The 15,631-nt window shown below is 46.1% G+C and overlaps 1 protein-coding gene across 1 annotated transcript in view; it reads left to right on the forward strand.

Moving 5' to 3' along the window:
• Positions 1–958: 958 nt before the first annotated feature.
• LOC144686955 (uncharacterized) overlaps positions 959–15,631 on the forward strand; it is a 66,215-nt gene continuing 51,542 nt past the window's right edge. The window contains exons 1-5 of the mRNA XM_078552801.1: positions 959–1,185; positions 1,248–1,667; positions 2,933–3,373; positions 8,441–8,546; positions 13,536–13,677. Coding sequence (XP_078408927.1) covers positions 3,069–3,373; positions 8,441–8,546; positions 13,536–13,677 — 553 coding nt within the window. The 5' untranslated portion in view covers positions 959–1,185; positions 1,248–1,667; positions 2,933–3,068. The remainder of the gene's footprint in view (positions 1,186–1,247; positions 1,668–2,932; positions 3,374–8,440; positions 8,547–13,535; positions 13,678–15,631) is intronic.

Consider the following 15,631-nt stretch of genomic DNA (forward strand, 5'->3'; position numbering starts at 1 on the left):
GGGGAGAGGGGGATGGGGAGAGGGGGGGTGGGGAGAAGGGGGTGGGGGGGAGAGGGGGGGTGGGGAGAGGGGGGATGGGTGGGATGGATGGGGGGGTTGGGTGGGGGAGGAGGGGTGTCGGGTGGGATGGGGAGAGGGTGGTTGGGGAGAGGAGGGTGGGGGGAGGGGGAGGAGGGTGGGGGGGAGGGGTGGGGAGAGGGGATGAGGGGAAGGGTGGGGAGAAGGGATGAGGAGAGGGGTGGGGGAGGGGATGGAGGGGGGAGGGGGATGGGGAGAGGGGAAGGTGGAAGGGGGAGAGGGGAGGGAGGAGTGGGGTGTGGGGGGGAGAGGGTAAGGAAGAGATTTCATGGACAGATCATGAGGGGCCGAATAGCCTGGGGGGGGGAGGGGGGTGATGTGTGGTGGTATTGTCGCTGGACTAGTGATCCAGGGACCCAGGGGTAATGCTCTGGGGACACGGGTTCGAATCCCGCCACGGCAGATGGCGGAATTTAAATTCAATTTTTAAAAAATTAAAAATTCAATGTTTAAAAATAAGTTAAAATGTCTAATGGTGACCATGAAACCACTGCCGATTATGTCCTTCAGGGCCTTCATGTGACTCCACACCCACAGTAATGTGGTTGAAAAACTCAGCAGGTCTGGCAGCATCGGCGGAGAAGAGCACAGTTGACGTTTCGAGTCCTCATGACCCTTCAACAGAACTAAATAAAATTAGGAAAGGGGTGAAATATAAGCTGGTTTAAGAGGGGGGGGTGGGGTGGTTTGTTGGGACAAGCAGCCAGCGATAGGTGGAGATAACCAAAAAATGTCTCAGACAAAGGAACAAAGAGGTGTTGAAGGTGGTGATATTATCTAAAGGAATGTGCTAATTAAGAGTATAAGACAGGACAGATAAGGTACAGATAGCTCTAGTGGGGGTGGAGGAATACTAAAAGGTGGAAATAATCCTACTCTTAGTTGCCCTTTGAACAAGGGCAATTAGGGCTGGGCAATAAATGCTGGCCCAGCCCGTAACACCCACATCTCATGAACAAATAGGAACGACTCTAGGATGCAGACTATCGGCTCTTGGAGACTTGTCAGCCTCATGCCCCTAGGACTTTTTCTGTAGTGACATTGATCGTTTTCAATCCCTCCCTCCTTTTTGCCCCTTGATTTTCTACTATTATTACAATGCTTTCAGTGTCTTCCACCACATACAGGAACACAGGTTTACAATAATAGATTTAGTTGAGGAAGGATAGGAGGAGGCTTGAGTGTAGCATAAACACCAGCATGGACTGATGGGCCAAATGGCCTTTCTGTGCCGTGTCTCCTAAGTACTGGTAATTATCTTGGGAGGATGGGGCTTGTTGGAAAAGGATGGTGAGCATTTACTGTGTAGGATGGAGGTAAGGAATATATACAGACTGCAGAGGAATGGGAAGAGCAGAGGCTGCAAGTTCAGCACTAGGAGCTCTGAACTCCGCAGGCAGTCTGCGCCCGTCGTTCCCCACCTTCAGTGTAAACCGGTTAAATCGAATCTCTCTTTGTCCTCCAGGCGTGGGTTTCCCTTTTAACCGGGTATCAGACGCAAAGGGGGAGGGCCTCCTATTGACAGCCGGTTCACACATGCGGCGGGGAGAGCGGACATCCTTACGGGGGCAGTGCAACGTTGGGAGTCGGTGAGTAGAATGTGGCTAAACATCAGCACCAGCAAGGAGGTAGGATTGTGATGGGGAAAAGGTCCAAGGGATGAGCTGAAACCAATAAGGGTTATTACGGAGAGGGAGAGCAAGGCCAAATTAAAATTGTTCTACAGAATAAAAAGGGTAAACAGCTACACAATGAATATTAACGAGGACAAAATAAACCAACTCCAAAATGGATCAATGAGGAAATGAAACATCTCATTCAGACACTAAGGAAAAGGAGCAAAACAGGGGAGTGGTGTCTGGGTTTTACTGAATAGAGGTATTAGAGGGAGAGGAAAACTGGGGCAGAGGTGTAGGGAATTTACTGAAACAGGGTACAAGATTTTGGGAGATGGAGGGGGAAGGGAGATGTGGAGGGGTGTAGGGAGTTACTGAAACAAAGATACAGAATATTAGATGGGAGGGGGATTGATTGAAACGGTACTAGATATTAGACGGGGAGGGAGAACTGAATAATAGAAAATGGTTAAGTATTAACAAAATGTTATCTAATTGTCATATGTTAGACACAGAGTAAAGCTCCCTCTACACTGTCCCCATCAAACACTCCCAGGGCAGGTACAGCACGGGGTTAGATACAGAGTAAAGCTCCCTCTACACTGTCCCCATCAAACACTCCCAGGACTGGTACAGCACGGGGTTAGATACAGAGTAAAGCTCCCTCTACACTGTCCCCATCAAACACTCCCAGGGCAGGTACAGCACGGGGTTAGATACAGAGTAAAGCTCCCTCTACACTGTCCCCATCAAACACTCCCAGGACAGGTACAGCACGGGGTTAGATACAGAGTAAAGCTCCCTGTACACTGTCCCCATCAAACACTCCCAGGACAGGTACAGCACGGGGTTAGATACAGAGTAAAGCTCCCTCTACATTGTCCATTAAATATTCTGAACTAGAATTTAAAATCTTAATATATTCTCTTGCTGGTGTTATACTGCTTTGTTGCTGACACTTGCTGGGGATCTATGGGTGCCAATTGACCTGTGATCATTAATCCTGGCTATGTCTCTACAATGAGTGTCCGCCATGTGACTGAGGCTTTGATGAGCTGGGTGCTCTGGCCTGCAGATGCTGAAATGTAGCCATGCCTGAGAGCAGCTGAGCCAGCACAGCTTTAGAATAAAACCTGGGGTTTTCCCCCTTCGTCCTGGGGTCGGTCGCACAACATTTGGAGCGTTGTAAACCAAAAAGCATTCGTGGTTAGTTCACTGATGTTCACCTCCTCGTTTAGGTCTCTGGGTTTCATTTGGTGTTGGAAAGAAGAAGTCGGGGGCGTCGTCTGGTATGAGATCACAGCACGAGGTCATCAGCTGGTGGAATCCTAGCTTCCTGTAAGAAACACTTCGGGCTGCTTGCTTCAACCTTCTATGATGTTCAACCAATGCGACAAGGACATCAGACCATTGGCTTTGCAAATAGCAGGTGAACTGTCTCAAGACGAAAGTGCCACCTTAGTGTTTTTGTGCCTGGATGTTCTCAAAGACTGTTCGGCCATTGGGGAAGTGAAAGACCTCTTCGAGGTCCTGAGCAAGCAGAACCTGCTCAGGGTCGAGCTCCTCACTGAACTGCTTTACCGAATAAGGAGATTTGATCTTCTGAAAAAATTGAAGGTTGATCCGGTGTGTTTTGAGAGAAGTCTGAACAGTGGCCATGGATACATTTCTTTATACAGGTAAAACCAATCTCTGAATAATGGGATGGATTCTATTTTTCCCACCTATTTGGTCTCCTTACTGAAGAAAGGACATAATTGCATTGGAATCAGTTCAGAGAAGGTTCATTCGACTGACCCTTGATGAGGGGGGGTTATCCTCTGAGGAAAGATAGGACAGATTGGGCCTGTATCCATTGGAGTTTAGAAGATTGAGAGGTGATCTTATTGAAACATATAAGATCCTGAGGGGTCTTGACAGGGTGGATGCTGAGAGGATGTTTCCCCCTGAAGAGACTAGAACTAGGGCACACAGTTTAAAAATAAGGGGGTCTCCCATTTAAGACGAAGTGGAGAGATATATTTTCTGAGGGCCGTTGGTTTGTGGAATCCCCTTTCCCAGAAAGCAGGAGACAGGGTCATTGAATATTTTTAAGGCTAAGTGAGATAGATTCTTGATTGACAAGGCAGTCAAAGGGTATATGGGGTAGACAGGAAAGTGGAGTTGAGGCCACAACTGGATCAGCTGTGATCTTATCAAATGGTGGAGCAGCTCGAAGGGTCAAATGGCCTACTGCTGCTCCTAGTTTATATGTACGTTATTGAGTTCCTGCTCCCCAGGATAGAGCAGATAGTGTTCCAATGGCAGCTCTACAAAGCAGTTGTTTGCTGCAGTCCGTGACGGTGTAGTGAATAAAGTCAAGTACAGCAGCACGGAAGCTAATCTTCTTCCTCAGGCTATGGTGCTCGCAATCACGGGAAATCACAGTGCTCAAATGACCTTTTACGTGTTTTGGCTGCTCGATGTCACCCTATTGTCAAGGTGGCTGCAATGTTAGTGACTCATCTGGGTCACAATCTGGACATCGATCTGTCCATTGGAACAGGAATCGCCCATTCAGCCCCTCGAGTCCGTTCCACCATTCAGTCAGACCATGGCTCATCTGTATCTTGACTCCATCTACCTGCCTTGGGTCTGTTTTCCTTAATTCCCTTGGCTAAGCTGATCCTCAGCCCCAGAAGTGTTTTTGGGGGAGAGAGTTCCAGATTTCCACTACCCTTCACATGGGGAAGTGCTTCCCCTTAACGGCCCGGTTCTAATTTTAGGGTCCTGCACCTTTGTTATGGACTCTCCCACCAGAGGAAGTAGTTTCTCTCTATCTACTCTATTAACTCTATTAATCGTCTTAAACGTCTTAATTCAAAGAACAAAGAAAAGTACAGCACAGGAACAGGCCCTTCGGCCCTCCAAGCCTGCGCCAATCATATTGCCCGTCAACTAAAACATTTTGCATTTCTGGGGTCCGTATCCCTCTATTCCCATCCTATTCATGTATTTGTCAAACTGCCTGTTAAACACCACTATTGTACCTGCTTCCACCGCCTCCTCTGGCAGCGAATTCCAGACACTCACTACCCTCTGTGTAAAAAACTTGCCCCGCACATCTCCTCTATAGTTTTCTCCTCTCACCTTAAATCTATGTCCCTTAGTAATTGACTCTTCCACCCTGGGAAAAAGCTTCTGACTATCTACTCTGTCCATGCCACTCGTAATTTTGTAAACTTCTATCAAGTTGCCCCTCAATCTCCATCACTCTAGTGAGAACAATTCGAGTTTCTCCAACCTCTCCTCATAGCTAATAACTTCCAAACCAGGCAGCATCCTGGTAAACCTCCTCTGCACCCTCTCCAATGCCTCCATATCCTTCTGGTAATGTGATGACCAGAATTGCACGCAATATTCCAAGTGTGGCCTAACCAAGGTTCTATACAGCTGCAGCATGACTTCCCAGCTTTTATACTCAATACCCCTGCCAATGAAGGCAAGCATGCCGTATGCCTTCCTGACTACCTTATCCACCTGCGTTGCCACTTTCAGTGACCTGTGGACCTGTACACCCAGATCCCTCTACCCATCATTGCACTTAAGGGTTTTGCCATTTACTGTATAATTCCTGCCTGTATTAGACCTTCCAAAATGCATTACCTCATTTGTCCGGATTAAACTCCATCTGCCATTTTCCGCCCAAGTCTCCAACCGATCTATATCTCGTTGTATCCTTTGACAATCCTCTTTACTATCTGCAACTCCTCCAACCTTAGTGTCGTCTGCAAACTTACTAATTAGCCCAATTACATTTTCCTCCAAATCATTTATGTATACCACAAACAGCAAAGGTCCCAGCACTGAACGCTGCAGAACTCCACTAGTCACAGCTCTCCATTCAGAAAAACACCCTTCCACTGCTACCCTCTGTCTTCTATGACCAAGCCAATTCTGTATCCATCTTGCCAGCTCACCTCTGATCCCGTGTGACTTTACCTTCTGTACCAGTCTGCCATGAGGGACCTTGTCAAAGGCCTTACTGAAATCCATGTATATAACATCCACTGCCCTTCCATCATCGATCATCTTTGTCACTTCCTTGAAAAACTCAATCAAGTTAGTGAGACACGACCTCCCCTTCACAAAACCATGCTGCCTCTCACTAATACGCCCATTTGCTTCCAAATGGTAGTAAATCCTGTCACGAAGAATCTTCTCCAATAATTTCCCTACCACTGACGTAAGACTCTCTGGCCTGTAATTTCCTGGATTATCCCTGCTACCCTTCTTAAACAATGGAACAACATTGGCCATTCTCCAGTCCTCTGGGACCTCACCCGTAGCCAGTGAGGATACAAAGATTTCTGTCAAGGCCCCAGCAATCTCCTCCCTTGCCTCCCTCAGTACTCTGGGGTAGATCCCATCTGGCCCTGGGGATTTATCCACCTTAATATTCTTCAAGACGCCTAACACCTCTTTTTTGATCTCAACATGATCCAGGTTACCTACACACTCTTCCCTAGACAAATTGACCGCTAAGTCCTTCTCTTTGGTGAATACTGATGAGAAGTATTCATTCAGTGTCTCTCCCATTTCTTCTGGCTCCACACACAGATTCCCACCTCTGTCCCTGAGTGGGCCTACCCTTTCCTTGGCTACCCTCTTGCTTTTTACATATGTGTAAAAGGCCTTGGGATTTTCCTTAATCCTGGTTGCCAGTGACTTTTCATGACCTCTTTTAGCCCTCCTGACTCCTTGCTTAAGTTTCTTCCTACTTTCTTTATATTCTCCACGGGCTTTATCTGTTCCCAGCCTTCTAGCCCTTACGAATGCTTTCCTTTTCTTTTTGACTAATCTCACAACATCCTTCGTTATCCAAGGTTCCTGAAACTTGCCATGCTTATCCTTCATCCTAGTAGGAACATGCCGGTCCTGAATTCTTATCAACTGACGTTTGAAAGCCCCCCACATGTCAGTTGTTGATTTGCTCTCAAACATCCGTCTCCAGTCTAGATTCCTCAGTTCCTGTCTAATATTGTTATAATTAGCCTTCCCCCAATTAAGCACCTTAACCCGAGGACTCCTGTTATCCTTATCCACCAGTACCTTGAAACTTGCTGAATTATGGTCACTTTTCCCGAAATGCTCCCCTACTGAAACTTCGACCACCTGGCCGGGTTCATTCCCTAATACCAGATCCGGTATTGCCCCTTCCCTAGTTGGACTATCTACATATTGTCTCAGGAAGCCCTTTTGGGTGCACCTTACAAACCCCTAGCACTAAGTGATTCCCAGTCAATATAGGGAAAGTTAAAATCACTCACCACAACAACCCTATTGCTTTTACATCTTTCCAAAATCTGCCTACATAACTGTTCCTCAATCTCCCGCCGGCAATTGGGAGGCCTATAGTAAACCCCCAGCATTGTGACTGCACCCCTCCTATTCCAGAGCTCTACCCATATTGCCTCGCTGCATGAGCCCACCGAGGTGTCCTGTCGTACAGCTGTGATATTCCCCTTAACCAGCAGTGCAACTCCCCCACCTCGTCTACATCCCTCTCTATCCTGCCTGAAACATCTAAATCCTGGAACGTTTATCTGCCAATCCTGTCCATCCTTCAAGATTCGATCACCCCTTAATCTTATATACTCAATGGAATATGAGCCTAGTCTATGCAACCTATCATCACAATTTAACCCTTTTAGCACTGTGTTATGACCCAGCAGTTGGTGCAGCTGAGTTATTTAAAAATCCCAGAGGGAAACTTTAAACAACTGTCATAACCTATATTTTTAAGTGGTATGTTTGAGAGGCAACTCTAAGTTCAGGAATCAGACCACCAGTTCTCGAGAGGTTTTATATTAAACTAAATGTAACATTTTATTAATTTACACAAGTTAAGCACGTACATATGGCTACAAATTACTACTATCATAACTTTTAACAATTTCCCAAACTAATCTCCATTGAGGCAACAGCAACCCATAGACTTAACCAAACACCAGGCAAAGCATTTTCACCTTACGAATTCAAAATGAGGTTCCTTTCACTTTGGTCCCTGTGGAGACATTTGGAGGCTTATAGCTGCTTTGATCTTACATTGCCTCTGCCCTGCACACACGAAAACTGCTTTCTGTTATACCCAGCATAGCTCATTGAATGTAAATTCTCATTGTATTACCAGCCTCTTTGAAGTCCACCTCTTCTAACAATAAAACCCCTTTCATAGTATCAATTTTATTAGTAATATAAACATATTGCTTGGTCTCTGCTGGCTAGGTGCCAGATTTCACCCCACTTCTTGAATGCTCTATTCAAAAAATGCAAATGTCCTCTACCTGTCTTACATCTCAAAACTAGTACACATCAAAGCACCCAGACTAGCTGTCTTCAATCCAATTCAGACACACCCACAGACTGAATTTTAAAAAGAAAATTTTAAAAGAAAAATATTTTCTGATAATATATATATTAATAGCTTCATGACACACTGGTATGACTGGTGAATCTGTGAGGCACCCCTTCCAAGGCCATTATGTATTTCTTCAGTGCTCAGAACTGAATGCAGCACTCTGACCAAGGCTATTATATCTGTAACATAACTTCCGCCTCTTTATATTTCAGCGCCCTTGACATGAAGTCCAGCTTTTCATTACTTATTTAGTTATTACTGGGATTCAGGACAATGCACTGCTGATGTGTTCAGGGTAACTAACTGACGCTTTGTACCTCTCTCTCTCTCTCTCTCTGTAACCTAGGCAGCTGTTGATGGACATCAGTGAAAACCTCTCTCAAGAAGATTTCCAATCTATTTTGTTTTTGTTACGCTGCCAAGTACCGAAAGGCCGCCAGGAAGCAATGAAGGTAATTGCAGTATTATAGCGGCTCTGCCCTGGGCTCAAGCCCATGATGGATTGTGGGGTGCAGACTGCAGCTGGCGCATAGGGAAAATAGCCTGGCATGTGCCAAAACTGTCCACATTGAGCAATGGCTGTAAACTGCAGCGGCTTTTTATTAACCCCGCCAGCGGCTTTTATTTTCTTTTTAATTTCACACCACAGAACAAGGAATCGCAAGTCCACAGCATTGTCATAGCACCCCTCTCAGCAATGCCCCGGATGTTCTACAGGCACAGTGACTGGATAGCCGAATGCTGCCGCCATTTTGTGCACAGCAAGATCCCAAAGACGCACTTCTTGTGTAAAAATAAATAGTCAACCAGTCCTGCAGGACGGAAACCACTTGTTTTATCGTTGGCACCATGTAAAACATCTTTGAAAACCCACGTTTGCAACTCCACGGCATTGCCATTTGCCGTATAGTCCCTCACTCTGCTAACTTCATATCCGAGAACTACATCCAGCATTTGCTTCTCCGTTTGTTGGATTATAAATATCCTGATCCCCCAGAGAGCCATCCTGAACACATTTGCTTTCTCACATTCCTTCACCTCTTCACTCCTTTCTGCTTCCTCATGCAATTTTTCCATCGCCACCCCACCTCGCATAGCACTAGGTTATTTTATTATTATTGCAGAGGATATGGGTGTTACTGTCCTGGGATTGCCCATCCCTAATTGCCCTGGAGAAGGTGGTGGTGAGCCGCCTTCTTGAATCACTGCGCCCACAGTGCTGTTGGGGAGTTCCAGGATTTTGGCCCAGTGACAGTGAAGGAACGGCGATATATTTCCAAGTCAGGATGGTGAGTGGCTTGGAGGGGAACTTGCAGTTGCTGGTGTTCCCATGTTCCTGCTGACCTTATCCTTCGAGGTGTTAGAGGTCACAGGTTTGGAAGGTGCTGTTGAAGAGCCCTTGTTAAGTTGCTGCAATGCATCTTGTATATGGTACACACTGCTGCCACTGTGTGTCAGTGTTGGAGGAAGTAATGTTTAATGTGGTGGATGGGGTGCCAATCTGCTTTGTCCTGGATGTTGTTGAGCTTTTTGAGTGTTGTTGGAGCTGCACTCATCCAGGCAGGTGGGGGGTATTCCATCACACTCCTGACTTGTGCCTTGTAGATGGATGAAAATCCTGGGACTCCCTCCCTGACAACATAGTTATGTACCTAAACCAGATGGTCGGCAGCAGTTCAAGAAGATGGCTCACCACTACCTTCTAAAGGGCAAAGTTCATTTGGCTGGTCCACAAAATTTCTGATCAATGATGACCCCCGGGATGTTGATGGTGAGGGATTCAGTGGTGGTAATGGTGATGAATGTCAAGGTTAGACTCACTTCTATTAGAGATGGTCATTGCCTGGCAATTGTGTGGCACGCATGTTACTTGCCAGTTTCAAGCCAAGCCTGAATGTTGTCCAGGTATTGCTGCATAGGGGCATGGACTGTTTTAGTATCTGAGGAATTTCAAATGGAACTGAATACTGCCAACATCAGTGAACATCCCAACTTCTGATCTTATGATGGAAAGAAAGTCATTGATGAAGCAGCTGAAGATGGTTGGGTCCAGGACACTACCCTGAGGAACTCCTGCAGTGATGTCCTGGGACTGAGATGAATGACCACCAACAACCACAACTATGCTTCTTTGTGCTGGGTATGACTCCAACCAGTGGAGAGTTTACCCTCTGATTCCCATTGACTCCAGTTTTGCTGGGGCTCCTTGATGCCATACTTGGTCAAATGCTGTCTTGATGTCAAGGGCAGTCACTCTCACCTCACCTCTGGAGTTCAGCTCTTTTGTCCATGTTTGGACTAAGTTTGTAATGAGATCAGGAGCCAAGTGGCTTTGGTAGAACCTAAACTGAGCATCAGTGAGCAGTTTATTGCTGTATAAGTGCCACTTGATAGCACTGTCGATGATCCCTTCCATCACTTTACTGATGATCGAGAGTAGACTGACGGGGCGGTAATTGGTCGGGTTGGATTTGTCCTGCTTTTTATGCACAGAACATACCTGGTCAATTTTCCACACTGTTGGGTACATGCCTGAATTGTAGCTGTACTGGAACAGCTTGGCTAGGGGCACAGCTCGTTCTGGAGCACATGTCTTAGGAAGAACATAGGAACATAGGAGCAGGAGTAGGCCATTTGGCCCCTCAAGCCTGCTCCACCATTCAGTAAAATTGTGATCTGTTTATGGTCTCAATGCCACTTTCCTATTTCCCCCCCCCACCCCCACCATAACCCTTGACTCCCTTGCCTAACAAAAATCTGTCTAACTCTGACTTGAATAAACCCAAAGACACAACCTGCACTACTTTCTGGGGAAGAGAATCCCACACACTCTTGACTGTCTTCAATGATGCTGGGGACCTCAGGAGGAGACCGAGATGGATCATCCACTCGGCATTTCTGGCTGAAGATTGTTGCAAATACTTCAGCCTTGTCTTTCACATTCATGTGCCGGGCTCTCTCATCATTGGGGATGAGAATGTTTGTGGAGCCTCCTCCTCCAATTAGTTGTTGAATTGTCCAGCAACATTCGTGACCAGATGTAGCAGGACTGCAGAGCTTAGACCTGTCCAGGGCTGATGTTAGGAGGCACTTCTTCACACGAAGGGTAGAGGAAATCTGGAACTCTCCTCTAATAAAGAACACTGATGCTGGGAATTAGTTGAAAGTTTCAAAACTGAGCTGGTTGTGAGATCGCTTAGCTCTGACTATAGTGTTCGACTTCCACTGTTTAGCATACATGTAGATCAGCTATGATCATATTGATTGGTGGAGCTGGCTTGAGGGGCTGTATGGTCGTCTCCTGCTCCTATTCCCTAGATGCGGGGAAGTTGCCATTAGATTGAAAAATAGCAAACATAACTCTTTTATTCAAAAAGGAAGGGAGACAGAAAGCAGGAAACTACAGACCAGTTAGTTTAACATCTATCATAGGGCAAATGTTAGAAACTATCACTAAAGATGTTATAGCAGAGCACTTAGAAATGCTTAAGGTAATCAGGCAGAGTCAACATGTTTTGTGAAAGGGAAATCATGTTTAACCAATTTATTGGAGTTCTTTGAAGGAGCCACATGTGCTGTGGATAAAGGGGAACTGGTGGATGTACTGTACTTAGATTTCCAGAAGGTATTTGATAAGGTGCCATATCAAAGGTTATTGTGGAAAATAAAAGCTCATGGTATATGGGGTAACGTATTGGCATGGATAGGAGATTGGCTAGCTAACAGGAAGCAGAGAGTAGGCATAAATGGGTCTTTTTCTGGTTGGCAGGATGTGACGAGTGGTGTGCCACAGGGATCAGTGCTGGGGCCTCAACTTTTTACAATTTATATAAATAACTTGGATGAAGGGACAGATGGTGCGGTTACTGAATTTGCTGACAACACAAAGATAGGTAGGAAAGTAAATTGTGAAGAGGACGTAAGGAGGTTACAAAGTGACAGAGATAGGTTAAGTGAGTGGGCAAAGACCTGGAGTATAATGTGGGCAAATGTGAAATTGTCCATTTTGGAAGGAAGAATAAAAAAAGCTTATTATCTAAACAGTGAGAGATTGCAGAGCTCTGAGATGCAGAGGGATCTGGGTGTCCTAGTGCATGAATCACAAAAGGTTAGTATGCAGGTACAGCAAGAAATTAGGAAAGCTAATAGAATGTTATCATTTATTGTGAGGGGAATTGAATACAAAAGTAGGGAGGTTATGCTTCAGTTGTGCAGACCACATCTGGAGTACCTTAGTATTGGTCGCCTTATTTAAGGAAAGATGTAAATGCGTTGGAAGCAGTTCAGAGAAGGTTTACTAGACTAATACCTGGAATGGGTGGGTTGTCTTATGAGGAAAGGTTGGACAGGTTACGCTTGTATCCACTGGAGTATAGAAGAGTAAGAGGCAACTTGATTGAAATCTTTAAGATCCTGAAGGGTCTTGACAGGGTGGATGTGGAGAGGATGTTTCCTCTTATGGGAGAATCTAAAACTAGGGTAACGGTTTAAAAATAAGGGGTCGCTCATTTAGGACAGAGATGAGGAGAATTTTTTCTCTGAGGGTCGTGAGTCTTTGGAACTCCCTTCTTCAAAAGGCGGTGGAAGCAGAGTCTTTGAATATTTTTAAAGCAGAGACAGATAGATTCTTGATTTACAAGGGGGTGAAAGTTTATCGGGGGGTAGGCGGGAGATTACAATCAGATCAGCCATGATATTATTGAATGGCAGGGCAGGCTTGAAGGGCAGAGTGGCCTATTCCTGCTCCTAGTTCATATGTTCAGATGTCCTGGTTCTTACTTTAGACAAAATGTTTTAAATAAAGTTATGCATTATATATAATGTACAGCACAGAAACAGGCCACTCGGCCCAACTGCTCCTTGCTGGTGTCTTTGCTTCACATGAGTTTCCGCCCACCCTACTTCATCTCACCCTATCAGCATTAGCTTCTCTTCCTTTCTCCCTCGTACACCTACCTAGCTTCCACTAAATGCATCTATGCTATTACTCCAACAGAGGGAATTGGAATTGAGAACATAAGAAAGATTGCAATTCTTCATTGACTTCAACCTATTCTTTTATCCCTTGATTTCTTTGATGCCCAAAAATCTATCAGTCTCAATCTTAAATATACTCATTGACAGAGCTTCCAAAGCTTTATGGGTAGAGAATTCCAAAGATTTACAACCTTCTGAGTGAAGAAGTTTCCCCTTAGCTCTGTCCGAAATGGTCAACCCTTTATCCAGAGACTGTGACAGCCTCTCTGTTTCCATTCTGTCAATGAGATCACTGCTCACTCTTCTAGAGAGTTTAGGTCTGTTCGATGACCCCCCCCCACCCCACCCACCCCCAGGACAGGCCTCTCATCGCAGTATTGCGTTCTGATTTTTGAGCGGGTTCCTCCCTGTTTGCACTCAAATTGGGATCTTTCCTGCGCTAATGGAAGGCTTTTATCTGCCAGACTTTCTTAGATTTAATTGTGGAAATGGAGAAACTCGGCAAGATTGACGTGAATAATTTGGAAGTGGTGGAAGATTGTCTGCAGAGTATTGGGAGAATCGATCTGAGAAAGAAGGTCTTAAAATACAAACAGATGACTGAATGTGAGTAAGCAATGGGGAGTGGGACAACACTGAGGAGTGGGACAACACTGGGGAGTGGGACAACACTGGGGAGTGGGACAACACTGGGGAGATTGAACACTGGGGAGTGGGATAACACTGGGGAGTGGGATAACACTGGGGAGTTGGATAACACTGGGGAGAATGAACACTGGGGAGTGGGATAACACTGGGGAGTGGGATAACACTGGGGAGTTGGATAACACTGGGGAGTGGGATAACACTGGGGAGTGGGATAACACTGGGGAGTTGGATAACACTGGGGAGTTGGATAACACTGGGGAGTGGGATAACACTGGGGAGTGGGATAACACTGGGGAGAATGAACACTGGGGAGTGGGATAACACTGGGGAGAATGAACACTGGGGAGTGGGATAACACTGGGGAGTTGGATAACACTGGGGAGTGGGATAACACTGGGGAGTGGGATAACACTGGGGAGTGGGATAACACTGGGGAGTGGGATAACACTGGGGAGTGGGATAACACTGGGGAGTTGGATAACACTGGGGAGTGGGATAACACTGGGGAGTTGGATAACACTGGGGAGTGGGATAACACTGGGGAGTGGGATAACACTGGGGAGAATGAACACTGGGGAGTGGGATAACACTGGGGAGTGGGATAACACTGGGGAGAATGAACACTGGGGAGTGGGATAACACTGGGGAGTGGGATAACACTGGGGAGTGGGATAACACTGGGGAGTGGGATAACACTGGGGAGTTGGATAACACTGGGGAGTGGGATAACACTGGGGAGAATGAACACTGGGGAGTGGGATAACACTGGGGAGTGGGATAACACTGGGGAGAATGAACACTGGGGAGTGGGATAACACTGGGGAGAATGAACACTGGGGAGTGGGATAACACTGGGGAGAATGAACACTGGGGAGTGGGATAACACTGGGGAGAATGAACACTGGGGAGTGGGATAACACTGGGGAGTTGGATAACACTGGGAGAATAAACACTAGGGCACGGGATAACAGGGAGAATGAACACCTGAGATTGGGATAACATTCGGGAGAATGAACACCGGGGAGTGGGATAACACTGGGGGAATGAACGCTGGAGAGTGGGATAACACTGGGAGAACGGACACTGGGGAGTGGGATAACACTGGTAGAATGAACGCTGGAGAGTGGGATAATACTGTGGAGAATGAACATTGGGCGTAGGATAACACTGGGGAGAATGAATACTGGATTGTGGGATAACATTGGGGGAATGAACACCGGAGAGTGGGATAACACTGGCAGAATGAATGCTGGAGAGTGGGATAACACTGGGGAGAATGAACACTGGGAGAGGGGAAGTTTTGGGATTATAATTGTTAGAGTTATAGTTTATTGCAGGAGTTTTAAATGGTTAGAGCAGTTATAGTTTATTGCATTAGCTTCATTGGTTATACAGGGTTGCAGTTTATTCCAGGGGTTGCCTGGTTGATTTTTTTGAAGAGGTGACTAACGCAATAGACACGGGAATATCTGTGGATGTTATTCATACAGATTTCCAGAAGGCATTCACTGAAGTCTTTCCGAAGAGACTGCTAGTCAAAGCTGAAGCTCATGGAACCGAAGGCACATTATTGACCGGATTAGAAAATTGGCTGAGCTTGAGCAGGGTGAATGGACAGGAACTCTAACTAGCAGGATATGACTAGCAGTGTCCTGCAAGGATCTGTGTTGGGGACTTAGCTATTCACCAGGACAAACAAGGCACGGGAATACATGATGAATGGTAGGACCCTGGGAAGTACCGAGGATCAGAGGGACCTTGGTGTGCATGTCCACCAGTCCCTTAAGGTAGCGGGACAGGTAGGTAAGGTGGTTAAGGAGGCATATGGGATACTTGCCTTTATTAGCCGAGGGATAGAATATAAGAGCAGGGAGGTTATGCTGGAACTATATAAAACGCTGGTTAAGCCACA

The sequence above is a fragment of the Cetorhinus maximus genome, chromosome 11, assembly GCF_964194155.1.
Source record: "Cetorhinus maximus chromosome 11, sCetMax3.hap1.1, whole genome shotgun sequence".
NCBI lineage: Eukaryota > Metazoa > Chordata > Chondrichthyes > Lamniformes > Cetorhinidae > Cetorhinus > Cetorhinus maximus.